Source organism: Hippopotamus amphibius, chromosome 7 (genome assembly GCF_030028045.1).
Source record: "Hippopotamus amphibius kiboko isolate mHipAmp2 chromosome 7, mHipAmp2.hap2, whole genome shotgun sequence".
NCBI lineage: Eukaryota > Metazoa > Chordata > Mammalia > Artiodactyla > Hippopotamidae > Hippopotamus > Hippopotamus amphibius.
Window position 1 is genome coordinate 8,675,854 of NC_080192.1, and position 27,631 is coordinate 8,703,484.

The 27,631-nt window shown below is 47.0% G+C and overlaps 1 protein-coding gene across 2 annotated transcripts in view; it reads right to left on the minus strand.

The window, feature by feature from the left end:
• GRAP2 (GRB2 related adaptor protein 2) overlaps window positions 1-27,631 on the minus strand; it is a 60,677-nt gene that overhangs the window by 4,451 nt on the left and 28,595 nt on the right. Inside the window, exons 2-5 of one of the 2 annotated variants that reach the window (XM_057740409.1) lie at window positions 13,359-13,450; window positions 6,653-6,744; window positions 3,485-3,604; window positions 201-369 (exon numbers count right to left, since the gene is read on the minus strand). In XM_057740409.1, the coding sequence (XP_057596392.1) occupies window positions 201-369; window positions 3,485-3,604; window positions 6,653-6,744; window positions 13,359-13,436 (459 nt within the window). In that variant the 5' untranslated portion in view covers window positions 13,437-13,450. Of the gene's footprint in view, window positions 1-200; window positions 370-3,484; window positions 3,605-6,652; window positions 6,745-13,358; window positions 13,451-27,631 lie in introns of those variants that run through there. The other variant, XM_057740410.1, reaches the window with a different exon arrangement.

Below are 27,631 nucleotides of genomic sequence, written 5' to 3' on the forward strand. Positions count from 1 at the left end.
GATGAGGATGAGGAAACTGAGGATTAGAAAACTTTCCAAAGTCACATAGCTAGGAAGTGTTAAGCTAGGATTTGAACTGAGATCTCTGCCTTTCAGAATACGCAGGGACCTGCCCATCAAATGCACGGTCTTGGTGGTTCATGTAGGACCCGAGCTGCCCAGAATCTCTGGATTGGGGCCGATGGGGACCTGTAGCATACCTGCTCCTCCCGGGTCCTATTCCTCAGAAAGATCTGCTTCTGTTTGGAGATGGAAGTCGTCCTGTAGTAGTCCACCAGCTTGTTGAGGGATGGAAACTTCTCTGTCCACAGGAAGTAATTACCCTTGTTGTCTCTCATGACCTTGAAGTGCTGAACGTCATCCTCATGCCTAGAGATCAAGGCAAATCCAAATTGTCTATTACATGGTGACCATGTCCCCGCCTCCAGGGCTGACTGCATCCGGGGATGCTGGAGTTCTGTTTGGGCAGGAAGTGGAGGTATGGGTGACGGACCCATCCCAGGGCAGGTGGACTAGCCCAGGCAAACTCTAGGGGGAGATTTGTGAAAGGGACCGTTCAGGACATAGGCTGAGCTAGAGGGGATTTTTTTTTTTTTACATGAGCAGAAGGTAATCTTTCTTCTGACACTGGAACCGACCTTTCACAAGAAAAAAAAAAGTTCCAAATGCTTTAAAGACTACAAGGTCAAGGACTTTTTTTACAATGTTTATTTGAAACATGGCAACACCTGAGACCTTACTGGGCTAAGAACTCTGCCAAGACTCAGAGGGGAGGAGTTTTTCAAGCCCTTGTTATCTTTCTGTTAACAGAAATAGTTTGAACCAGCTCCTTTAAGCCCGTAAACTACCCTGATAAACCTGTCACACTTTGTTCTCTACATAATGGGGATCTCTTGGTTTTGTTTTGCATAAATAAGGTTACAAAGTATTTTGAGCTTTTGGGAAAAAATGTGCTGAGGCTAGGGAGAGGTGGAGGAGCTTGGTCAAGGTCACTGAGTGAGTGGCAGAGCTGAGACAAGGACCCCGGTTCTCTGATTCCAGTCTAGTGAGCTGGGCCTGTCACACCATGCATATGTGCTAACTTCTTTTGTTTTTTATTGCTATTATTTTTTCTTGCTAACTTCTTTTAGATCAGCACCTTTGATACCAGCTGGACTCACAAGTGCTGGAGCATGTTTGTACCAGGGATGGAGGAATTGGATTTTATTCACTGGAAAAGGGAGACAGGGCCTTTACTAATAGCTCTAGCCTTTTCCCATCGCCAAGTCATTCTCGTTCAGATGTCAAGTTTTTTTGTCAAACAGATACACATTTATGTCTAAAAATAAACTGGCGCTAATGATACCAGTTGCCTGACCCAGCAGAAAGGTCAAAAACTTAAAGCATGTTGAAGAGTAAAGATACCTTGTTCTTAGGGATGGATTTAGTGGTCCGTGTTCAGAGGGGACAGGAATTAAGATCTTTCTTCTCATCTTATGTGCAGGGCTCTCCTCATAGCCAGGTGAACCCATGCAGTGACCTCTGCTTAACTGCCTTGGGGGTCGTGGCCGACACTTGGCAACTAATGCTTGCTCCTGCCCTCTGGCTGTGGTCACTCATATACGCTTTCTTCACTCCAGCCCCCCATGGCACACTCACAGTCATCATTCCCCACGTCTGGGTGAGGCGGAGGAGATACTCTCGTGGTACATTTATTCATCCACCACCTCTTAGTCAAAGAACTGGAATGAGAAACATTAACCCTTTCACTCCCATGTGCTGAGAGGATGGATGTCAGGGCTGCAGTGGGTCACCTGGGCTCTGGAGAGAGGGTGGCCGGACCGTTCTCTCAAGTTCTGAGAGGGGGAGAGGAAGGGTGTAATTCAGGGCTCCAGACTCTAAAGTCTAGTATTTCAGACCCCTAACAAATGTTACGTGATAGAACTACAATTAGCGCTTAATTATCTGTGCCCATGACAGAAAGCAGATGTATAAATAAATAGAAATGATTTTGCTTTGGAACGTATGACACTACATTGCTGCAGAAGAGGTGATCCTGATTACGGTAATTCACAGGAAGCTGCATGGCCTCAGCGGCAGGGGAAGACCAGGGCAGACGTCAAGGCTGGTCGTTTTTTGTAGAATTCAATTTAATCAAGGAACTATAAGCCCTAATTCCTCACTGAAAAAGCCAGATTCGACATCATGCAAACCAAAGGCACCAAGATACATCTTTCTGTCGAACAACTTGCTTGGTCTTGCCTCGAATTGTGGCCCTTGAGGAATAGGTTTGACGTGTAAGATTTATTAAAAGAGCAAAATTTCATTAATTAAGACCTAAGAAGTTTAGAATTTGTGATACGTCAATATTGGCCTAAGCTGAAATTTACCATCACCCAAGCTGTGAATGAGAAAGCTTTAGTTAAGGGAAATTAAGAGTTTAAGCCAGCCTGCAAGGGCAATGCTTAGGAGACCAAGCTATTCTTGAGCACACTGGGGGCACACACGCGTACAAATGGTTGACCCCTTATTTGTTAAGCCCTTCCTACTTATTCCTTAAAGTATACTTTCTTTCTAAACAGTAAAAAGTGACCTCCGTTTATTACCCGAGATTGGACTTAGAAACTTAGAGCTGTGTGCCTTTGAGATTACATCACAGAATCCACACCAGCACTTCTGGTCAGGTAACTTGACAGTGAGGTTTCACTGTACAGGGGGCCGCACCTCCCCCTGTACTGCTATCGCCATAATTCTTGCACTTTCACATGTGGTCACCACGTCTGATGTGTGACTCGAGATCCCCCAACATGCTGACCACACGCCGTGTGTTCAGACTTGGGGCTTCTGCGTGTGGGGCTGTGTCATGTTAAACTGAGTCACTTCCTGCGGCGGGGGTGGGGGGGGTGGGTTGCACGTTAGCGAGACGTTGCTGTCCCAGTCCCTCCCACCCCAGGCCTCCTGGGCTCTGCTCTGTTACTGTCAGTTTTGCTGCATGACAATGCATGGAGGTTGCCTTGCGTTTCTGTGCAGCCACCTACAGCTACAGCGGTGTGCTATGGCAGTGACTTGGGGTTTTGGTTTTTCTCTACCCTTCCTCAGACACGCATCAGCAGTAAAAGAAAAGGTTAAGATCGCCACCCCAAGACAGATGTGGGCAATTGGGAATTCTCTTTTCCTTCTCCCTTCTTACTCCTTCCACAGTAACTCCTCCTGCACCTACTGGGTACAGGGTGCTATAAAAGGCACAGAGACGAAGTTGAGAAAAACCCTGTCTTTCCAGAGGCACCTGGGCTGGAGGAGGAGGCAGATGAATGCACATGTAATTTGGGCCACAAACTAAGGAGTCATGTACATGTGTTATGGGAAGAAAATGGACAGCATCACAGTGGATAAGATGCCTGGGCCCCTTGGCCTCCATGCTCCTGAGAAATAGGTCATGTTCAAGAGGTCACCTTGTCACTTTAGTACTTTAGTAGGTCAGGGCGGAGTCAGGAATGGCCGGTACCTGACGGATATGGAGAAGTCCCCTGGGGAACTCTGGCTGGCCCGGATGATGAAGCAGCCAACCTCCTTGCCCATCAGCAAGCTCTCTGCCTGGTGTCGCGAGAGGCCTTCGTGAAACCATCTATCAGGTGAGACAAAAGCAGAGCAATATGGTGAGACACCAGAGTGATGTGTAGGGAGTGGGTAGGGAGGGGAGGATGTTGGGGAGAGATGACCCAAAGGGAGAGAGGCTGGGGACTCTCTGTCAGCAGAAAGCCGACAGAGACCAAAGAGGGGCCAGGTGCTTTTGAAACCAAACAACCGCTCCCGCAGTTTGCAGGGGAGGCAAGTGAGTGTTCCCCTTGAGGCACCTCCTGCCTGGTCCCCCCTGGAGAAGTCTCTCTCCCGCTTGGAAATCCTGAATCATGGAAATGTGCCACTGCACCAAAATGGGACAGCGTGGGAGTGACTCCCTGCGGGGAGCGGCTGCCTGCCGGCAGCTGGGAGAGGGATGTCTCCAGAAAAGAACTGCGGGGACAGACGATGCGCCAGGAGGACAGGGACCCCTTTGGGCACTGGGGGCAACGGACAGGGCTTTGGGTGCTGGCTCCGGGCTGAGACCTCGGTGGCCGGGAAGAAGGGTCGCAGCTCAGGGCCCCTGGGTGGCGTAGGGTGGGAGCGGCTGGGCTCCGTGCCCGGCAGAGGTGCAGGGCTCCCAGGGAGGCCTGCACGCACACTTGGAAATGAGCGAGGCTGACAGCAGCCAGAGAGAGGTGTCTGTCTACACAGTCGGCTCCTGGGTCCTCCGCAAACACCAGGCTGGAAAACAATCTTTACAGTGGAAAAGAAGAAACCTGGGAGAAATTGCCCTTTCAGAGTGGCAGCCTTTGGTAGTGTTGCTGCAGGCGGTACAGCGTATAGGAAAAAGGCCAAGCACGTGCACGGGGGCAAGACAAACAGTGGCTGCAGCCGCAGGGCAGGAGGCCAGAAACCTCTCTCAACCATAGAAAAGCACAACGCGTGTTTGCCATCCCTCAGCGGCCAAAGGTGCGGCGGTGTCCCTTTGCTGCAAGGTGGCTGCCCTGATTGCTGCTCCCGGAAGGCAAGTATGTGTGTCCCTTTAAGGTGAACGTTCAACAGGCCACGGCTTTGGATTCCTTTGTGAGCAGTTCCCTGTGCTCTTTGGAATGTAGGAACTGAACGGAGTGGGCCCGCAGAAGAATGTCCTTGTTCCAGATCTGGGACTGCAGGGGAAGGTTGGTCGGGCTCTGAGGGGCCGGAAGCAGAGGGTTTCGGACGGTCTTCTGCCTGGAGATCCTGCCGGAGTATTTGCCATACAAACCTACAGGGCTGACGCATGGCCACCACAGGAAACGTAATGGGGCGGGGAAAAGAATGGGACCCCCTCCACTGCAGCCATCCTCAGAGGAGATCTCGGAAGAGGCAGCCCACAGTGAGGGGACTGTTTAGAAAATACACATGTGTCCTCCATCTGGAATTTAATAAGTGACTTCTTTCCAGACTTGCAAAAATCTCCACACACGACATATGAAACGAGTGCCAGGTTTTCATACGACGCATCGTTCCAAAGCTATTCATTCATTTAACAGCTTTTATTAAACATCTACTATGTGCTGGGACTTCTTCTGGGGATATAGTGGATGTAGGGGTGAGCGGAACAGACAAGAACCCTCATGGAACTCACATTCCAGTGGGGTTGGGGGGAGACACCCCATAAACAACAAGGTAGTTAGAATATAGAGTGTGTCAGCGGATGTAAGTGCGGTGGAGGAAACGAAAACAGAGGAGAGGTGGGGAGGGGGAGTTATTTAACATGTGATGATGGGGAGGGTCTCATTGGGAGAGGGACGCGCTAACCCTAAAGGGGGGGGTGGTGAGGAGAAACCAGCAAAGGAGGCGAGAAGAGAACCAGGAAGAACGATGTTCCAGAAGCCAAATGAGGAACGTGCTTCCACGCGAGGGAAAGATTCCCCACATCAAATAGTGCTGAGATGATGGCTGACAATGGACCACGGGGACCAGCAGGTCACTGTGACCTTGATGAAAAGGTTTCCAAGGAGTCGCGGGGGTTCTGGAGAGAGTGGGAGGAGCGGACTCAGAGACAGCGAATTTAACAGTTCTTTTGAAGAAGTGGAGTCATAGCCGGAAGGGGATTTGGGATCAAGGGTTTTGTTGTTCTGTTTTGTTTTTTGTTTTTTTTGGTAAGATGGGAGAAACTGCAGCATCTTTGTTTGCTGCCAGGAATGATCTAGCAAAGAGGGAGGAAAGTTGATGTGGGAGAGAGGGGAGAACGTCTGCTTGAAGCACAGACGGTTCTTTCCAAACAGCTGCAGGAAAGGCAGTGTCTGAGCGGTTGCAGGATGTGGGTGGATGCAGTGAGTCAGGTTGGGTGGGGTAGAGGGGCTTTTCTGGGGGCCTCTACTGTCCTGGAAGCCAGGCCACACACTGAGAGTGTGGTGGGGGAGGGGCTGCAGGTGTGCCGTGCTCATCTGGAAGATGACAGGGCAGCCTCAAGGGCCCCCTGGCTGAGGTCAGTGGTTATTCTACTGGTTCAGTGGTCAGTGCTGTTTCCCTGTGAGTGGTACGGCTGGACCTCACCAGAGTCACCAATACCGCTTCGGTTTTCTAACAAACCTTTGCTGTTCATCTAGACCCTGACTCTCAGACAAGATTAGATGTCTATCTAACCCTTGTGGTCAATTCTTGAGACTCACGAGATCCAATCTCAATTTTTCATTTCCTCTTTATGGAGGGAATTTCCCCGACCACTCTCCCTGGTGCGAGCATGGTTTCAGGAAGGCCGAGAGCTTCGTTACCCTGGTTGGGATGGAGGGTGGGCTGGGAGATGACGGAGCAGCTGTTGAGGTGGGGTGGCCAACAGTGCCTACCCACCCCCCCGGAAGTCTTGGAAACCCGTGGTTACAATTATGCATGATTTTAGTTTATAAACCTAAAATAGGCAATATTTGCACATGGTATAAGATTCAAAAGAGAATGCCGTGAAATGCAAATCTCCCTCCCACCCCTGGCCTTCATCTGCGTGGTTCCCTCTCCAGAGGCAACCATTTTTGACAGCGTCTGGGCTGTGCAGGGATAATTTCAGTGGCTACTGAAAAAGTAAGGGGAGTGTGTGTGGGCAGGCCCATCTCAGCCGGCTGGAAATACTTACTCAGGAAACTCGATGTCTATAAAGTTCTTGGGCACATATCCTTCTTGGCTCCCAAGCTCCGCCTTGAACCACTCCTCTTGGTTACTTAAGATCTACAAGGAGGAGAAGGAAGGACAAAAACACTGCTGGGAGGATGCCAAGAAGCAGGAGAAAGGGGCTGCAGGACAAAGAATTTTTGCAGGGCAAAGAAAGTGCTTTTGGATTTAGAGGAAAATAAGCCAAAGAAACCACACAGCCCCTCGAGAGGGAAGCAGCAGGCTTATCTTTGGAGCTTGGCTTCTCTTGACCCCAAGCAATTTTTGTCCACGTGGGCCACTCACTCATGTGACCCCACCCTGGTGTGGCCTCCCAGACTCAGGGCTCAGGGGCTTCCCTGAACCCCTTTTCTCCTTCTGTGTTGGAGATTCATGTCCCGGATCTTAGCACTTTAAGCTCCTTATCTAGGCAGGTGGTTTCTCCTTCTCTGCCAGGTAGCCAGGAACCTTATCAATTTTAATTTTCTCTTCCTTTTCTTACACCAGCGGATTAAAACTTAAACATCAAGTGGGGGCTAGCTTTGGAAACAGTAACTCTTGGGGTTCATACTCCATGTTTTCACAAACAGTTTGGACATAACTCAAGATACCTGGAATGCCTTTTCTAAACTTGCTTTTAGACCCAGATCATAGGCAAAACCAGAAGTTCTGTCTTGTTACTATAAGGTCTTACCTTCACCAGGACCTCAAATGTTATCATCTGCCTTGATTACTCATTTGACTCTCCAGATTTGGCTCTATGTGGCTTCTGGTTATTTCAGAAAATCTTTTACCATCAAAACACAAATATTTGCACCCCCCCCCACCTCCGCCACTGAGAATGTTTCTGAAATATGTAGCCCAGACCCAAACAATAATTCAAAATGAAGATGGCAGAACAAAAAGATGGGAAGAACCTTGATGATGTCCTGGAGCCCTTGAAAGAGTCACCCAGGAGCCTTCTTACTTCTGGACTTTGCATGAGAAATTATAAATCTTTGTTACCGTTTAAGCCATTTTAGTTTCTGTTTCTCGTAGCTGCAATGTCTTAACTGATGGCAGTGCAATGATAAAGAGGAAAGCAGATGATGGCTAGGAAAGATTACCCAGAGGAGAAGCCATCTGGGTTGCCCAGGCAATGAAAGGAGTTACCCAGGCGAAGTCTGATGGCAAAAAAACTACTTCCGGGGTGTGAGGAAGGGAGGTGCGTCCTGGGGACAAAACACCTCAATCTGATGGGAGTTTAGACTGTGACCCCAGGAGTAGAGAGAGGGGAAGCCTGGGGCACAGGGCCTCGTAGCCCATATTGAAAAGTCTGGATTTTTATCTTGAAATGTGTGGGGAGCCAAGAGAGGATTTTCAGCAGGAAACCAGCACAGTGAGAATCGGAGTTAAGAACGGCGTGCTGTATCGGAGCGTGAGGATGGATTAGGGGGTAAAGTCAGGGGAGAAAGTGTAGGAAGGTGAGCATAGTCATCCAGGCAAGAGATGAAGGGGATCTGGGCTGAGAAGAGGTGAGGACAGATTTCAGAGGAATCAGGAAGCGCAAATGGGCAGGATTTCGTGACTGTTCCTGGAGCTGAGGGAGAAGGGGGATTCTGGGATAGCTCTGGATTTCTGGCTTGGGAGACTGAGTGGGTGGCGATGCCTTTACTAAAATAGAAAATACAGGAGGAGGAGCAGGTCTGAGGGAAAGCTCAGGACGTCAGATCGCCTGCAGGTGAATCAAGTTCCCCACGGGACCCCCCTGAGAAGGACAGCTCAGCGAGCACTCCAGATGTGTCTCTGGGCTCAGTAGAGAGGTGGGGGCTGGAGCTGGGGATTTCGGAGTCATCTAAAAAGTGGGTGGACTTGAAGCCTCTGGTTTCTCTTCCCTAGAGAGGGGAAGAGAATTGAAGAGAGCTAAGTAATCGAGAAACAGGGATGACCTATTTCTAATATCACTCCTGAGTTCCGAATGAGAAGGCCTGGGGTCCAGCTTGGTCCTGTTACTAGCTGTCTGACCCCAGGCAAGTCAATTACCATCTGCAAAATGGGGGCAATAAAAACTGGCCAGCACCTCACAGAGCTGATGTGAGGATCAAATGCGCCCCAGTCGCTGGACGTCCTTCAGAGAGTACAGGCTGTGTCTTTAAATATAATTCTGTAGAATGTGATAGTCTTATGAAGGAGAACTCCAGCTCTGAAGGACACGGAAAGGTTTGTAAGTTCTTTCAAGTGTTCTATGTGTACATTTTGAATGTAATCATTTGTTCTGAAGAAATAAAAGCGTGTCCCATATGTGAGCTCTAGAATTGCTGAGAAAAGAAAACTTTATAGTTTCTAACATCAGATGTGACTGTTGGTATCACTAAGGACGTGTGGGTATGTGTGTGCTGAGGGGGTGGGTGGTGGAGGAGGCAGGAAATCTAGGTCAAAAGAAGAACTAGGCAACTCGGCACCCGGGCCTGGTCTTCACATAAAGAACACAAGGGCATTTCACTCCAGGGGGCCATCTCCCCCAGATGGAAAGGCTTTGGAATTCCTTTCTCTCCTCACATGGGAAGGTGATGTGTGGCTTGGGTAGCGAATATCAGAGGCCAAGGTGAGCAGCTAAAAGAGGCCATTTGGAAAGCGGCTCATCACGGTAAGAACCACACTTCGCACTTAGCTCTCTAACCCCACACGGGCTGTAATTTTAGCAGTCGTGTTCATATCCATCTACCCCCTCTAGCGCCCGAAAGATTATCCCACGATGCCGCCCATTTTCCCCACCACCTGGTGCTTGGTCGGCCTGAGATTGTGTTCCCAGAGAGGCGAATTTATAGGCTTTTTACGGTGTATAGAAGCAGGATTTTTAAAAAATCTCATTTTCTGCAAAGAAGAGTCTTGGGGGGGGAGGTGGTTTCCTTCTGCCGTTGTTGGTGCAGCGCCCCTACTTCCTGTTCCTCTCATCTCTCCGTCTCCTCCGTCCCCCTATCTCTCGTTTGCATCGTGCAAACCTGGGCAAGGAGTTCAGCTTAAATGCATGAGGTTTTACCCCTAACTTTACTGTGACTTAATTCTTACAGCGTTGCCTCCCGGAATCATTTTTTGGGTTACATGGCCTGAGAATAAGTGAGACGTGGGAAGAGGACAAAATGTACGGTTGGAAGAATTTTAAAATTGGATGAAATTATAGCTCTTAGAGGCGCCGCAGAAATCCGAAGTGCTGAAGAAGTTAATTATGTAGGACTAACTCTGGGGGCTTTTTGGTTGCTGTTTTAGTGGGAAGAAACGGGGTCGTGTTAGACGTATTGCAGAAGCAGATAGAGATGGACTGGGTCGAGAGACATCTTTTAATAATGACTGGCGCATTCGAGTGGGAAATGTACGTCGGGTGCTGTGTGCAGCTGCAGGTCCAGAAGTGGTGATATCAACACGAAACATCCAAACCCTGACTTTTGAACGGTTTCTCTCACAGGAGAAATGGGATCAAGTCATTTGGCCAGAGTTCTGTGTCCACCATTTTGTTCACAATCTGGGATCAGCATCTAGTGAGCACCTGCTGTTTGTACTTAGGTGCTGGGAATACAGAGGTGAATAAGCTGGGGCCTGTGACCCGGGGAACTCACAGTCTGCAGGGTGGGGTTTGGCAGTGAGGGAGTCAGACATTTTTTGTACCTTCTAATGAAAACGTCCGTTCAGTCTTTTAGCAACTAAAGGCCAAACACGAAAGAACATTCCAGGAGTGAATTGCCAGGGCAGTCAAGAGCTAGCCTTGAAAACAGTTTCCAGAATCCTCGGGGCTTATGACCCGTCTCTGGAGGAGAGAGTTGTACGTGGCGTTGTACGTGGAGACCCACAAGCAGGCCCACTGACCACCGTGATGCAGACCTTCCGTGAGCCTCAGCCAACAACCCCCTTCCTTTTCCTCTTTATCGCTTTGGCTGCGAGGGATAGAATTGGAAAAGAAGGAGGGGTTTGGCTTTCTGATGGGATTCTAAATGAGCCTGCAGGAACGCAGTTTAACTATTTAAGAAATAAGTACCGAACCCCTACCTGGGGCCGTGATTTGTGTTAGATGCTGGGAAGGTACAAAGATGAACCCAGAGAGGCTCTGCTCTCAGACCAGTGGAGGGATCACCCACTTATTCATTCATCGAATGTCCATCACCTTTCTGCTGTTCTAGACACTGAGGCAGGCCCGGCGCTGACCCGTGCAGAGCTCTGGGGAGTTGAGCAGCCACCATGTAAGTGGACAGTCAGGATGGCACTCAGTAAGAGCAGTAGTGAGAGGAGGGTGCTCAGGGTGCAGAGGGCTTGGCCTGCTCGTAAATAACTGTCCTGTGAGGTGAGGGTGTGAGTGCCTTGAACAGAGTGTGTGTGGAACGCCGTGGAGGAGCTGAAGAGGGATGACTAATTTACTGGGGTAGTCGGGAGAGGGGAGGATTAGTGAGGGCAGAGAAGGGCATTCAGAGTATGGGGAGAGCCTGAAAAACGACCGTGTGTACACTGCAGTGTGACCTGGGCATTTCATATACAAAGATGTGTGTGCGGGTGAGTATGTGTCTGTATGTATGTGTACGTGTTCTTGCAGGCGAGCACGACGAGGTTGGGCAGTAGGCTGGGGCCAGATGGCTTAGATTTCCATCAACTGGTCATGGGGAACCACTGAACGCTTCTGAGTAAGGAAGTAATATCTGATCTATCTTCTAGAAAGATCTCTCTGGGACTAGTATGTAGAATGAAGGAGGAAGAGATGCAAGGCAATGAGGTCAGTCAAGGGGACATGGCCATAGTCTGAACAGCCAGAGGCAGCAGGAATGGGTGATATTGACAATATGGTGATTATTTATTGAGCATCCAGTTTGGGCTGGGACCATTGCCTCTAAACCTTTCCACAACCCTGCAAGATAGGTATGGCCTCCACTTACAGATGATGACACTGAAGCTCAGGGGGGGCAAGTGACTGGCCCAAGGCCACACAGCTAGTAAGCTGGCACACGAACCCAGATTTATCTGCTCCTAAGTCCATGCTCCTTTTTATTGCACCAACTCCTCTCCAGTAAAGAATGGGATTGGTTGAGAGATATGATCAAAGAAAAGTATTCAGAGCTGTGTATAGCGTTTAGGTGTGGGACGGGGCTCCATTCAGATGCAGGAGACAGGCAGTTAGCAGGGTCAAATCCTACAGGCATTTAGTAGAGTCCTCGCATTCCACATTGAGGAGATCACTGTGGACTTTAAGGGAGTGTTGTGGTTAAAAGACAGATTCCAGAGGGTTCCAGTGGCGTGACGGGGAAGTGAGGAAGTGGAGGCACCCAGCAAAGAGGACTCTTCCCAGTGCTCACAGTGTTGAGGAGAGGAAAGAAATTAGGAGCTGAACTGAGAAGCCGAGTTGATGAAAGTTCTTTTTGTTTTTGTTTTTCCTTTTGCTGGGGAATAGGGAAAACTTAAGCCAGATCGTAGGTTCTGTTTGAAATGGGAGGTAAGGAATGGGACCTGCCCCCTGGAGGGGGCCTCCTTTGGGTGAGAGCACTGTAGAGTGGTAGATAACCACATGGTCACAGTACCCCATAGGAAAGGGAAGGACTGCTCACCTTGTCACAGGCCCCTCTGTGACCTTGGTAGAGTCCCAGAGAAGTCAAGTTCACTTTTTCCTGGGTCAGCAGCCTAAGCAATATTTTGACCTTGAGAAGCTCCAGCAGTGAAGGCACACGCCTGGCAGCCACATGATCAGATCTTGCAAGGTGAGAGCAGTTTAGAGGGATAAACCTCGGGGGTTCAAATTCCAAACCACACCATTCCACCTGGTCTGTGCTCCGCAGACACTTTCCAAGTCCCCCTCTCACGTATGACAGGGTTCTTCCGATAGCAAGCCTTTATCGTAGTGGAGAGACAAGGGTGGTCTCAGTGCCACTGGGCGGCCTGGGGAGGCCTGTATGGGTTGCTGAGGACCGGGGCTCAGGGTACCCGAGGGGCTCTGAGGCCAGGCAGGGGGGCATGGGTGCCAGAGACTCCCCAGTTGCCTCTTGAAGGGCCTGTGCTACTTTGCACAAAACAGGGGCTAAGATGCAGGGTCAGTATAAGCAGGGTGCATGAGATGTGGGGAAAGCCCAAGGGCTCTTCCGCTCAGCACGCACGGGGGGAGGGGGAAGGGTAGGAGAGAGAAGTCTTAAGAAACCCCTAAATGGCCGGGTGTACGTGGCCCTTGTTGACCTGTGTCTCCTCCAGCTGCTTTTCTAGGTGTCCCCACCCACACCTTCCTCCCATAAGTTCCAGCTGTGCTGAACCTCGCAATGCTGACCAAATGCTTGCCCATCTGTGAACTTTAGCCAAAAGTCCGACTCACCTTCATTGCGTTCAGGGACAACTGATGTGGCCACCCATTTCTACGCCCGCATCTTTCAAGGTGGGATCACGTGTCCCCTTACCCGCGCTCCTGAGCACTTAGATAAGAACATCCCTTTGGATGGCTGTGTTCCCCCCTCCAGACCATGAGCATCTCAGGACAAGGGTGGTGGCTTATGCCAGTTGGGTTTCCATCACCCGGCCTGCCAGCTGGTGCCCAGGTGCTCAGAAGGAACCCCCTCCATTGAGGCGAACTTCACATTTTGAAAGGAACTGTGTGTATTTCTTAAGAAACAAAGGATGGATTGTTAGATTAACCCAGTGGCCAGATCAGAGCAACCTAAACTCTCCCCGGCTCTCCTGGGCCCCACATCACCTACCTTCAGAACATCTCCGGCGTGAAAGCTCAGTTCATCCTCTCCTGAGGCCATGAAATCAAACCTGGCGATGGCTTCCATGTTGTAACGTGAAGCTGGAAGGGAAATAATGTGGTCATTGTGCCTTTCTGCCAGGAGAAGGGCAGTCTTAGCAGTTGGTAGGAGAGGGTCCAAGGTCTCCAGGCCAGACAGGGAGGCCCAGGCACACAGCGAGGACTTTTGTTTTTGCAAAGGGCTGCCTGAGCTGCTAGGATCCGCTTCCCGGCATCATTCTCTGGATCCCCAGATGCCAGGAGCAGGAAATGAAAGCCAGCGACCGCCTTTCCCCTCTCCTTTCATCCCCATTTGCTGTCCTGGCCCCTGAGCATTTCTGGGGCATCTCTGTTTCCGGTTGATAAGGACAGAAGACTTGCTATCATCTCTAACTTGCCTGAGGGATTGGAAAGACTGTTCTGTAAACACTGTCCTGAGGCCATCCCTTGGCAGCTATATTTAACCAGGCAGTGTTAATTAGACAGATGCCATTTTCTCTTTTACATCTGAATCATTTAAGAGAATTAGACAGCATTGGTCAGTGGGGAACTTAGCGGCCTTCTACATGGTTTGAGACTGGAAAGCATTCTGGTTTTAGAATTGGGAGACTCAATTAGTCAGATTCCTTATTTTATTATTATTGTGAAAGCCAAGCACATTTTGGACATTTTCAATTTAATACCTCTGAAATGAGTTAAAATATTGGCCCCTCCTGGTAATGCATGAGACCTTTGTAAAGATAAATGAGTCAGCCTACAAACGAAATATACTTGGGTTTTTTAGGAGATGGTGGGGGTGTAATAGAAAGAGAGCAGAGTCCTGGTTATGTTGGTGAACAGCTGTGTGATCTGGACAAGTAAGTAAACCTCTTGGAGTCTCAGTTTCCTCTTTTGGAAAATGGGATCATAATCTTCAACGAAGAAGGATGCAAGATGAAATTAAATAATAGATGCAAAATGTCATCCAAGATGAAGTTGAGTAGCATTTATATTTTAGAATCATTTTATGGCATGAATTTAGCCTCAGCAAAGGCAGCCTAGCTAAAAGCCACAAAAATCTTCTTCTGATTTCTCCCACCTCTTATAAACTTTTCCCATTGAAAATTGATGTTTATTCTCCATGACCTGCAAGTTCATTGGTTCTCTGCTGTCAGGACACTGCCTTGAAAGCTGTTGTTTGGCATTTATGTTTTTCAAAATTTGCCTAAGGCTGAAACCCTGTAGGTTAGAAACCCTCAAACCTAACTGACTTTTAGTGACCAGTAAAAGGGGACCACAATTGTCCTCTCAGTGGGAATTTCTGCCCAAGTGCCGAGACTTAGGTAAGTAAGGAAGGTGGCTGCCGGTGGGAGGGGGCAGCGTGCGGTGCTCAGGGGATTAAAGCTGACTGCAATAGCAGTGATAGCCAAGAACGCCTTCCTCTGATTCTCCACATTTGCTTGGTCTTCCAAAGGCAATTTATAGAGATGAATATTACCACTCCCAAAGATAGATATTAAGCAAAAAATATATCGGGAGCCAAAGTAAAATGTCATAGCTCACTGTCTGAGTTTTATCACCAGCCGAAACTTATTTCCAAACCCAAAATCTATATACTTTTTGTGCACTTTCTTCAAGATCTGTCTGTCTAGGGCAAATTAAAATTTTTGTGACCTAGGATGACCCACTCAACAGGAAGGAGTATTCTGTCCTCTTGAGTGAAAGCTAAATGCCTTTGTTGATTTGATTCACCCCATTACTTTAACATGCAAAGCTTTCCCTAATTAAGGCCTTGACTCTGGTTTGCAGGAAGATGGACTTCTGTGGGTCACCCTCATGGTACCAACAGCAGACGCTGGTCACATCAGGAGATCAAGTGTCAGGTGAATGGTCCTGAAAACCAAGATCCCATTTCTATGCAAATTTACCTTAATAAGCAGGATGGAGACAAGAGGAGGGCAAATGCTGAACATATTAGAAAGTCACATACATTAGAGATGAAAAAAAATATCCAAGGCATGCTCTAGATATGACCTTGAGCTTGGGAAGATCTTTCCTACATTACATGTAACTCAGATCAGGCCTGAGCGCTTGGTCCAGGCTGGCTGTAAGCCATTCAGTGAGAAGGCTGAGGCAGAAGTAAAATCGTTTCTGCATGGTGGCACTTTTCTCTGCCACCCCCCAGGAGGCAGGTGGTGTGGCATAGCCAACAACAGAGGCACCTCACAGCGCTCCCCAGCTTGTCATATTAATCCTGGCTCAAAAAACCCAATTAAACAGGCCCACTCTTCATGAAATCACTTTGAAAAAATTTGTTTGCGTCCCATTTCCATTTGTGAAATGAAATCTGTTCAGATGCTGTTTGGTGGGAGGGAGATGCTCAGGGTGGAGTGGGGGATGCTCTGTTTTTGTTCAAATCACAGGGCTTTGCAAGTTCTTCCCTTGGATTTACCGTTCTCTGCTTCCCTAATAGCGGAAAATGGTAAATGTGCCAGCCTCAGGGGTTGGTCTTCTGTTTGATCATAAAAATGCGTGGAAATTTATATCCTATTCCTTTATATCCATTAGTTTTAATTTTGAAAGGTTAAAAATTACCACCAGGGAAAAAGAAAACGGAACTAACATAGTTTATTCAGCATTTCTCCATTTTGTTTGATAATCTGTACCTACCACCGCTGCATACTGCATCAGGAAAAGAAAACAAATAAATGATGGAGATAAAAATATGGTAGCAACAATTCCAAGAGAGAAAAGAGTAGGGGAAGAGAGAGAGAGAGAGAGGCCTCAAGAACTCAAGAATGCGGTGGTGCCTCCTCGCTGCTGTTTGCAGTACAGTGCTTCTGACCTCAGGGGAAGACAGACACCTCTTCAGAGAGCCTCACAGATGGGTTAAATGTGTTTTCCCTTCCAGCGATCAGCTTTAGAAATGGCTTCAATGCTACCTGCCATAGAGTGTGAATGAGAAATGACAGCATCCAGGAGCCAGGCCCCTGCCAGCAGCCTCCCCTCACTCATCCCAGCCCCGTTGATGGTGCCATTTGTCCAGGAATCCTGCCTCTGAACGATGCAGGACTCCTGCCCCTAAAGCTGGCGCTGCTTCTCTCCAGCCCTCTGCATCTCTCCCACTCTCTTGCTTTACAAATTGCACGCAATACCCATTAGCAGCCGTGAGACACAGACCATCACTGGACACACCACACAGGACACCCCCAGCACGACTTCCTCTGCCCTTGCCTTTCCATTTAAGCCTCTTGTGCCACCAAAAAACCTGAAAAATAGTCAGGCTATATACCAGAAATGCTTAGCTACTTCTAAAATATAAGTCACCATGGAGGATGAAAACAAAAGCTAGGAGACAGCTCTTTAAAAGAAGCTCCATTTGAAAGCCAGAGTCAGTGGATGTGTTCAGAAGAAATGCATAGTTACCATCAAAATGGTACCAGGCAAGCAACTTCTTGAACGATTTCAGCTGCTCCTAATTTGGCTATGAATAGCCAAGGTTTCCGTTTTCTGCGTCTCTGAAAAAGAGCGATTGCATAACAGCACAGAGCTCTTTGAAGATTCAGGCTCAGGACCCAGGGAAAGAAGGAAACAGGTCCTGAACTGAATCTCGACAGCACTTCCTATTTTGCTGGGGAGAGCCCTAATTTGAATATTATATGACTTGCCCCAGTTTATGTTGTCATGCGGTTAAGATCATGTCTCAAAAAAAGAAGAGAAACATTGCTCTTGATAAGTATTTCTTACAGCCTATGTATCAGGGCATAAGCAACACAATTGGCATTAATTTATTGATTGATAGGCTAGAGAGGAGTTTACCTTTTAGGACACTGGCTGCACTGACCAAGAGGAGCTTAGCTAAAAATGTAAAATGACACCACTCTCTAGGTTCACATAATGCGCATGTTTGGTAATCCACACCCTTTCTGTCTGCCAGGCAAAGCCCCTCTCACAGACAGTGGGAAGGCAGTGCTTCCTCCCCACTTGAATTGGCAGGGTCAGCTCAGTGACTTTGCAGAAGTGGGAAACCTTCCGCTGCCAGGAAAAAATGATGAGAGCTAAAGACTCACTGTACACAATAGATCTGTTCTTGGAGAGTTATTATGAAGAGAGTATTTGTAACTGGAATCATATTAACATGCATTATGGAGGCTTGTTCTACAAAGGAACCCCGTGGTGAATCCCTTTACGGAATGAAAAGGAAAATTTGTTATGCAAATATCTACCTTTTAATTTATCTGTTTTAAAGGCTGAGTTTTCACGCACTATGTCTTAAAACGAGTGCACCTGTGTGTGCCCTCTACCACCTCACATCATGGGTTAAATAAATATTAGTTCCCCTTTTCCTTAACCCCCAAATGCTTTCTAAAAACCTCTTCTATTGATACATAACATTCCACCTTGCAGTATAGATCAGGAGTCCTCAAACTTTTTCTGTAAATGGCCAAAGAGAAAAGATTTCGGCTCTGTGGGCTGTACAGTCTCTTCCACAACCATGCATCTGTGCTGTTTTCCAGAAGACAGTCTGAGAGAACAGTCAACGGACAGGAGGAGCTGGGTTCTGATACAATTTTATTTATACTCACTGAAACTTGAATTTCATGTAATTTTTACACGCCGCAAGATATTATTATTATGATGACTTTTCCCCACCATTCAAAAAAAGTAAAAACCACCTTAACTTGCAGCCAAAAATATGTTATGAGTCAAATTTGACCTACTGGCCATAGTTTACGGACCCCTGGTATAGATGTTTTTATCTATATCCTATCTCCCCTAATAATCTGTAAACTTCTTGGGGTTTTAGGAGTAGATGAACCTGAATTTGAACCTCAGCTGTGCCAGTCACTTTCCAAGTATCCTGTTTCTTCGTCCCTAACCCTGGAGAAGCCACACTTACTTCATGGGGGTCTTGTGTGTAAACATGTATCAAGACCCTGGCATACAGTAGGCACCCAATAAATGGTAGTAGCAAGTGTTGTTGCCATTTCTCCCTAGATGCCCTAAGGTATCTCTCCAGTGCTTAGTAGGCACCTAGCAAATACTTGTTGAGTGACTGGAAACGTGATAAACGACCTGCCATCAGAGTTACAACTGTAATTGATTTCCTCAGGGAAGGGGCAGCAGACGGAAGGACCCGTTTGCAAGGATCGATTAATTTCCCATTCAAAGGTGCCCTGACTTCTCAGCAAACTCAGCCAGAGATAATGAAACACGTACCCATGCTAAAGGTCTGATTTATTTAATCCAATAGAGGGCAATGGTGCACCCCAAACCGTGGATTCCATCTCGTAACTTTTCTATGCGTCTTGAGTCCCCACAACTTTTCTGCAGACAGTTTGGTGACTGTCTTCTTTGTCTTTGGTGCATTTTAAGGCATATAAACTTTAACATCTTGAAGAGTCTCAAACCCATAAAATACAAAATTGCTTCGATGGAAAAGAATCGGAAGACATCTGCTCCTACACATCTTCTGAGGCTTAAATTCTCTCTGAGCTCCCTGGAAAGTTGCTCCCCTTTCATCTCAAAGTGATGAGTCCCTCTCTCCTGCTTTTGAATCTAGGTTTATGATTTGTGTTGAAACCCCTACTCTGTGTTTTTCTTTTATCTGAACCTCACAGCGGTGGTTAGAGTCTTTCTGCCTTTGTTTATCACCTCTTACTGGGCATTGGACAGAGCAGGAAACAGAGAAAAGTCATAGATGGCCCTTCTTGAAAATTCGATGAACAACTATGCATAGGATGAACAACTACCTCTAACTCACCTGTTAGCCTCTGCTTAAATATTCTTCTAGAGACCCAAACCAATCTATTCTGGAAAAGAAAGTGAAAAAAAAAAAAAAGAGAAAAGAAAAGAAAAGAAAAAGACTGAGCATGGCCAAGAGATTTAGGGCTGGCCTTTCCTCCCTCTGGGCTCTTAAATGACAACATTTGGGCTCTATACATTTTTTAAAAATTTTGTTTATTTTTGGCTGCGTTGGGTCTTCATTGCTGTGTGGGGCTTTTGCTAGTTGTGGCGAGCAGGGGCTACTCTTCGTTGCAGTGCTCAGGCTTCTCATTGTGGTGGCTTCTGTTATGATGGAGCACAGGCTCTAGGTGCACGGGCTTCAGTAGCTGTGGCTCACGGGCTCTAGAGAGCAGGCTCAGTAGTTGTGGCGCACAGGCTTTGTTGCTCCACGGCCTGTGGGATCTTCCAGGACCGGGGACCGAACCCACATCCCCTGCATTGACAGGTGGATTCTTAACCACTGTGCCCCTAGGGAAGTCCCTTGGCTCTATTCTAAACCAGCAGAATCCTCCCTCACTGGCCACTTCTTAATCAGCTGTGTTGGAAATGTTACCCTTCTCGCTGAATGTCTAACAAGGCTTACAGATTCCTTTACTGTGCCTGCTCTTGACTTACTTCTAACTCACCCTCTGGATCCCTTAAAATAGAGAGCCTCCAATGCTATTCTAGTAAGATCTTTTTTCTCATTTCTCTGGAGACTCGGCTCTGAGGCCAGGTGTGGAGGCTGAAGTGGGAGTTGGAATCATGGTGGCTACAACCAAGCTTGCAGATAGCCCCTGGGAGTACCAGGGGCTTCTGCTTTAAAAGATTTACAGCCAACTACTCCTATGCTTATCTGGAGCTCCTAAGTCAGAAAGGCAGGACCACTCCTTTTAGGATCTCAGGGGCCTTCTCAGGAGGACCTAGACTGCTTCCGTAGGTACTCTTTCCATGGGATATAAACATTTCTGATTTTTATTGCAACCAGAGTAAGCCAAGACAAGCAAAATATACCCCACAAACCATTTCTGGCTAGCTGACTGAGATTTTAGTACTGTACCATCCAAAAGCCTCCATTTTAAGTGATTTCGTGCACATGGGACATTCTTATTTTCCTCTCGTCCCCAGGTGACTCATTATTTCCTCCTCATAAGCCCCAGGAAAGGATAAATCCCCTGGCATGACTGGCAGGGGTGAACACAGGGAACTCAAGGGGCCCTTTGAAGCTTGTCTGAGGACTATAATTCCTCAGCGGCTGACCTGCTGATGCCAGTCCTAGAGCCACGAGGAAGTGGCTTATGAACGGAAGCCTTCAGGGAGCACGCCATCTCCTTGTGCAAGTGTGTTCCATACAGAGCAATGCATCTCTAGCTGCCTCACTGCAGAAAGCGGCAACAGAGTGGTCTTTGATGACAGGTAGCTAACGGGCAGCGGGCAGTGGGATAGGAAACTTGGGCAGGGGAGGCATGCTGTCTGCGATGGCCTCAGGCTCAGCCCATAACCATCCACTGCAAGCATGGTGGTACCCAGCCTGACCTTCTAACGCCTCTCTACGCCAGCACCCCCTGCAGACCCTCTGCCAGCCTCTTAGGTTCAGTCCAATCTGGGATCGTCTGCCCTGCCTGGACCCCTTGGCTTTGCCCTGAGATTTTTTCCTATTTTCCAAATGGGAACCATCTCCCCAACTACAAGGCACTTGGTTTCCAGGTTTGCAAGCCAAAGAAATATATTTCAAAGAGTAACAGATAAATGTGACACAACTGGAGAGTTCCTCTAAGTCCCTGATATCCTTATTTAATCAAATTGCTCTTCTGCTGGTCCCTGTCTGTCACTGTGGATTATGGAGATTTCATTGGTCTCACGGATGCTTTCCTCTTTTAAAATTAGCTTCTCTTTTCCTGCTTAAGGTTTTTGGTTTGAGGTTGGGGGGTGGGGGTGGGGAGGGTGATAGCAAAGGGAGGGAAGTAGAAGAGGGAAGAGACAAATAAGGAGACGTTCAGGTCTCTCTCCTCCCCTGCCTTGTGAACTGAGTGATGCCCAGATGAAGGGTGATTTACTTTTCCTTCTTCTGATTATTTATTTCCTTGCTTTTCTTTCATCAACACCAGTCTGGGTCATAAAACATGTTTCTTTTTAAGTTCAAAGCACATCATATAAAATGCCATTCGTCTTCAAGCTTTTTGTATGAAAAAATCTCTTTCTTTAAGCGTAATGTATATGTTCTCTCAAACACAAGCAAATTCTATTCTTTGTTTTCCTAAAGTTGCCACACTCTGCAAGGTGAGGCTGCCAGGAACAGTGACCTGGTTTCAGATCTCAAGTCTGTTGCTGGCTTGGTAGCTGGGGAAACAACTTCTCTGTGCCATGGTTTCCTCATCAAGACCTGAGATAATAATCCTCACCCTGCAGTGTTTCAGTAAGAGGATGTAGAAGGCGTGGTCCATCATTGGGGACAGACAGTTTAGCATGTCTTTCTCCAAAGCATTTCTGCCTCTCAGCTATCTACAATTCTTTCTTGTAGAGAAAAAAAATTCAAAAAAGTTTCAAAAATTTCAAAACTCGTAAATCCAAACATATACTCCTTTTTAGCTTTTTGAGACCCCATTTCCCCCCACTTGCTCTGGGCAAGTGTTAGCTTCTTCCTACTTACCATGGGGCCCTGGCTGCAACGTCACCAGAAGTTAAAACGCATTGTAATCAAGACAATCCAATAAGTAAAGAGAAAAGATAGCACTAACCAAAGAGAAGTGGGGAAATGGAAGGTTGAGAAACACAAAACTGATTTGGCTTCTAAACCTTGCTGTGGGCCAGGAGCTCGGTCACTGCGTTGCTGTCTTTAAACAGGAAGCCCCAGGACAGCCGTGTAGGAAGTGGCACGGAACACTCCTCACCAATGCCTAGAGACAAGAAGCAGCTAAGACTAAGTTCCATTTATCGATATGGTCTACCACGTGAGCAGGGCTGCATAAACGGCCACCCTTTGCAATGTGCACTTTTATTATTATCATCCATATTTTATGAGAAAATGAGGTGAGAGATTAGGGTACGTGCTCTCTCTTCTCCATCCTGGTAAAATAATGCAAGTCCCGCCCTAGTTCAGGATAATTGCTAACTAGATTAGGATCCCCCGAACCTTCCTGGGCTGCTGTCCTTCAGGCAAGAAACTGATGGGAGCCATTCTCACATACCCGCAAAATGCAAGCCCATTGCTCCTGGGTCAAAGAGTCAAAGACTCCAATAAACCTGGCTGACCTCACACCAAGCAATCGTGCTTTAAAGCAGCCGCAGATGTGGAAATGATCTTAGTTAACAAACTTACAAGCAGCTATTTTCTTTTCCTTTCCTTTCTGTGCCTCTCCCTCTCCCTCTCTTTCTCTCTCTCCTTCCCTCTTTCTCTCTTGCCATATCATGCCTTTCTAACCACAATATGTTCTGCTCTTTCAACTTTTTTTTCTTTCTCTTCAAAATATTAGTGACTTACCATGAATCTATATAGTTAGAAAAAGTGTATCTAAAATGTTCCTGTTTAAAAATCTTCTATACTTTTTCTTATTTAAATAACTCCATGAAAACATCAGTCTAAAACAACAACAAAAATGAAACAGAAAGAGCCCACCACACTGAGATGTTACCTCTAGCCCCACTCTATCCAATCTATCACTTGCCACTTCCTCATTTTATCTTGATTGTTTCCTAAAGCAATAACAGTTGTCTACAGAAACACCATGAATCTTGCTGGCAAAACCCAACCAGGAATGAAGCATTAAAAATACCCACCTAGAATCAGAAATTACTTAACTGAGCCCTATAAGAAGGGCTGGGGGAGTGGTGGTGGCGGTGAGCGGAAGGGAAGAAAGAGACAGACAGACATGTTACAAATCTCCAGGCTTCATTTTTTTTTTTTTTTTCATTTCCTATTCTCTATTCATATCATGATTTCCCCTGGAATATAACACCGGGATTTTATGATGCCTTCACGTTCTCTTTTCCTGCTTCCCTTCTGTTCGCTTCGTGTTTGTTTTTATTGATTTGGGCTCTGAAAGCTTGGCTCCTTTATCACATGTTTGAAAGCCTCCATCTTTTTGCTGTGTCGTCACCAGGGCTGTAATATCATTCACAAACACCACAGATACTCTCAGCTTCCCCCCTCCTTTCCCTCACCATCTGTGCTCGTGTTCCCTTAACTTTACCAAAGCACAAAAGGGTAGAGTGGATGACTGCATGACCGCAGCTACTTTAATCTTCTTGTCACTTTTACCTATGTTTCCCTGCCCCCATTTGTCATTGGAATGCAGATCATTTTTTTAGTTCATTGATCTCCAAAGCTTGCAAAAGTGGACATGAACCCATATGACAGCTTATCTTCCTTCATTTGATAAATCTGTCCCTGAGAAATTGGAGGTAATTACATTTTTATTGATCAAGTCATCCCATAAAGGTAGTAAAAAGTTGCCAGTAGAAGGGAGGATGTTGTGAATTGCTTCCATCAAATGAATAACTGTAACATTCTTACTTTTTGGAAATGTAGGTCTTAATTTGAGTTTGCTTGAACTGAGGAACACCTGTATTGGCCTTGTTTAAAGTAGTTCTTTTTCTTTTTTTTGTTTTTTTAAAAATTTCTTTGTTTATTGGCTGCGTTGGGTCTTCACTTCCCACTTGTGGTGGCTTCTTTTGTTGCAGAGCACGGGCTCTAGGCATGCGAGCTTCAGTCGTTGCAGCACATGGGCTCTGTAGTTGTGGCACACGGGCTTAGTTGCTCTGTGGCATGTGGGATCTTCCCGGACCAGGGATCGAACCTGTGTCCCCTGCATTGGCAGGCAGATTCTTAACCACTATGCCACCAGGGAAGTCCCTCTCTTTCTTCTTTAATTGCCGGTTTTGATTAAGTAGGTCCCTAAATCTTGGATTCTCAAAGTTAGAAATAATCCAGAAAGTTGTTCTGGTCTTACTCTAATTTATCGAGATGATACATACATACAGAGTGAAGTAAGTCAGAAAGAGAAAGACAAATATTGTATGCTAACTCACATGTACGGAATCTAAAAATGGTACTGATGAACTCAGTGACAAGAACAAGGATGCAGGTGCAGAGAATGGACTGGAGAACTCGAGGTTTGGGAGGGGGCGGGGGGTGAAGGGGAAGCTGAGACGAAGCGAGAGAGTAGCGCAGACATATATATACTACCAACTGTACAATAGATAGCCAGTGGGAAGTTGTATAACAAAGGGAGTTCAACTCAAGGATGGAAGATGCCTTAGAGGACTGGGACGGGGAGGGTGGGGGGGACTCGAGGGAGGGTGGGGGGGGAGTCGAGGGAGGGAGGGAATACGGGGATATGTGTATAAAAACAGATGATTGAACCTGGTGTACCCCCCCCCCAAAATAAAAATAAAATAAAATAAATTCATTCTACTATTAAAAAAAAAAAAAAAAACAGGCATGGCAGGGGAGGGAGTGGCAGGAAGGGTGGACTTGCAAGGAACAGACTAACAGCTTGGTGAATGGGTTCTACAGCACCAAAAGGTCTCACGATAATGTTCAGCCTGAACGCTGAGACATGAGAATGTGGGACTTCTGAGCATCGTCTTCTCATATTCAAACTTTTTTTCTCTTCTCAGGGCAAAATTCAGACTGAAAATTATTGCATTCCTTCCCTCTGCTTTTCTCTTCCAACTCTTTTTTTCATAAGCAAACTCAAAGCCTTTAGGTCTTTATTCCACGATAAATGGACCACAGGCTTTGGAATCGGGCAGAGCTGGGTTTGAATCTTGACTCCTTCACTCACCAGTTGTGTGATCATAGGCAAGTTGGTTATCTGTGAACTCAGTTTCCTTACCTAAAAACTCCCCCCAGGTTGACATCAACCTATTAGTCAGTATTCTTTGCGTGTCAACGCCAAACCCGCCAGTTCCAGTAGGTATCGCTCGACGGTCTTTGTTCATTTTGTTCTCTAGGGTATCATGAAATAGGCAAGCAGATGCCTTGCTGAAAACAAACTGTGCTGTGCCCTTTCCAACCCTCAGGACGAGACAAACCAGAACAGGTCAACTCTTCCTTGAGGGACACACTTGGAGAAATGCAAAGTGGAAGACGTTCACCTTCTCACTCACTTTCCCTCTTTTGTGTTTTCTATTCCCTGCTCCCTGTCCTCTTTTTCAATCTGTTGAGTTTCCTTTTCTCATGTCTTTTATTTTTTATTTTTTTATTTTTTGGCCATGCCATGCGGCATGCGGGCTCTTAGTTCCCGGACCAGGGATCAAACCTGTGCCCCTTGCAGTGAAAGTGCAGAGTCTTAATCACTGGACTGCCAGAGAAGTCCCTTCTCGTGTCTTTTAAATAGGCTGCTGTCACATTAGCTATCGTGCCCCCATCCTCCCTGCACCCTATGCTGCCTACTCGATGGAGCAAAGACCCCTATGCATTGAAGATTTCTCACACACACTTTCTGAGGGTCATTTTTTCCATTCAGAATTTGTCAATGTCATGTTGTCATGCTACCTCCTAGATCCTCTCAAGACTCTCTAGTTGTCATTTCAGGCCTTCAGCAATCTCTCCCCAACCTGTCTCTCTAAACTGACTTCAGAGTACCACCTACCTCATGCCAACACGCTTTAGTGAATGGCTCCTCATTATTCTCTAAGCACCCCATCCACACTCTTGCTGCTGCAATGGTCCTCCTCCCACCTTTGAACTCAGGCTGCTATGTACAGTTGCGCAGGTTGTCCACTGTACAAGGGCCCCTGGCAGAGGCTTCAGTGGAGACTGAAATCCATCTGGTTCTCTTCTAATCAGGCTGCCAGTCCTGGTGTGGAGCTGTATCTGTCTAAAGTCAGGGGCACACTTTTCTAGTGTAAATAAAGACACCTGGTCTAACTTCAACTGCTCCTTCAAGGCCTCAGTCAGGGCCCACCTGGGTCATGCCCTGTGCTCCTGTTCTCTTACTCTTCTTGGGGACTCAGTGTATCTACTCTCTGCTTGCTGCTGCCACCACGCCCGGTGAGGTGGGCAAGCACATGGGCTTTGGCGTCAGACTGCCAGAGTTCAGATCCTGCCTCTGCCACTGGCTTATTTTTTTTCTTTTAATATTTATTTCCTTATTATTTATTTGGCTGTGCCGGGTCTTAGTCTCAGCGTACGGGATCTAGTTCCCTGACCAGGGATCGAACCCAGGCTCCCTGCATTGGGAGCACGGAGTCTTACCTGCTGGACCCTCAGGGAAGTCCCTTCCTCACTAGTGCCTGCCTCCTAGCGTGCTTGTGGAAAACATGTGAAACATCCCCCTCAACCACTTAGCAGGGGCCAGGCACATAGCAGGTGTACTCAGGAATTGTTAGCTATTGCAACTTCCCACGTATCCCTCCATTGTTGAGAAGTGTATGGCGCACAGGTAATATGACCAGGAAGTGTACACCTCACTAAGTACAGGTTTGAGATAAAACACAGAACACCCAATTCAACTGGAATTTCAGATAAACAGCAAATAGTTTCTAGCATAAGCATATCCCAAATGCGTACCTTCTCCACAGAACTCTCAAGGAGGAGGACCGGCTCATGGGCAAGAATGATGGCAAAGGATCATTTGACCTTTTCACCCTCTCCCCTCGAGTCTCCCTGCTGTCCCCTCTCCTCGCACCATGCCTGTCCCATGAGGTCTTTTACATGAAAATTGAGGAGGGGGCGATCCTGTGGGATGAGACCTGAGATCTCGGAATGAAGCCTCTAGGCGTTCTTGTGAAGGTTGTGGTTTGTGTGTAGAAGTATGTATTTTCCCATTCATATACCCCGTGGGCCACAAAATGTCATACTTCCTACTTTCTCTACCTTTCTGAGGTTATTTGCTACTTTTAATATTGTGTGTGTGTCAAAAGACATGCTTTCACCATTATGTATTCTGGAACGCTACGTGTTTTGATAAGTGGGTTTTATATAGTGGAATTTCTGTCTTTGTAAGTGAATTCTCTTGTAATCCATCTTTGTGGTAAAGCTGGAATCCTCTAAACCTTCTTCTGCATTCAGATAGTTCTCTTGTGATGATTCTGGCATTTCCCATCGTTATCTCAAATTCACTATCCGCTTTCTCAAATCTATAACGTGTCAAAATTTTCCATGCTTGGCATTTGCAGCACAGTAAAAAAAATTCCTGGGCACCAGCCCCAGTAGATTATTAGTAGTCTCATCACGTAGTCACCAGGTTGACATTTACTTGTACCGCCCATGTATCTAGTCCTGATGACAAATAACCCTTGAATGGGTTGCTGATACGTCGTCCTGTCTTTATGTGATTTGTGCCTTCCTAGAGCCTTGTCTCTTCCTGGAATCGTTAGAGAGGAAGTTACTAAACCACCAGCAGTACCAAATGTGGTTCTGTTCTTTTCATGATCTTCTCTTTTTTTGATAGGCTTTCATTTCGAATCCTCCATTACTGACTCCTTGCCCAGATTCTTTCCTCTCTCTTTCAACTCTGTCTGTACAGCCAAGAAGCATCAATTTCTCCTCGG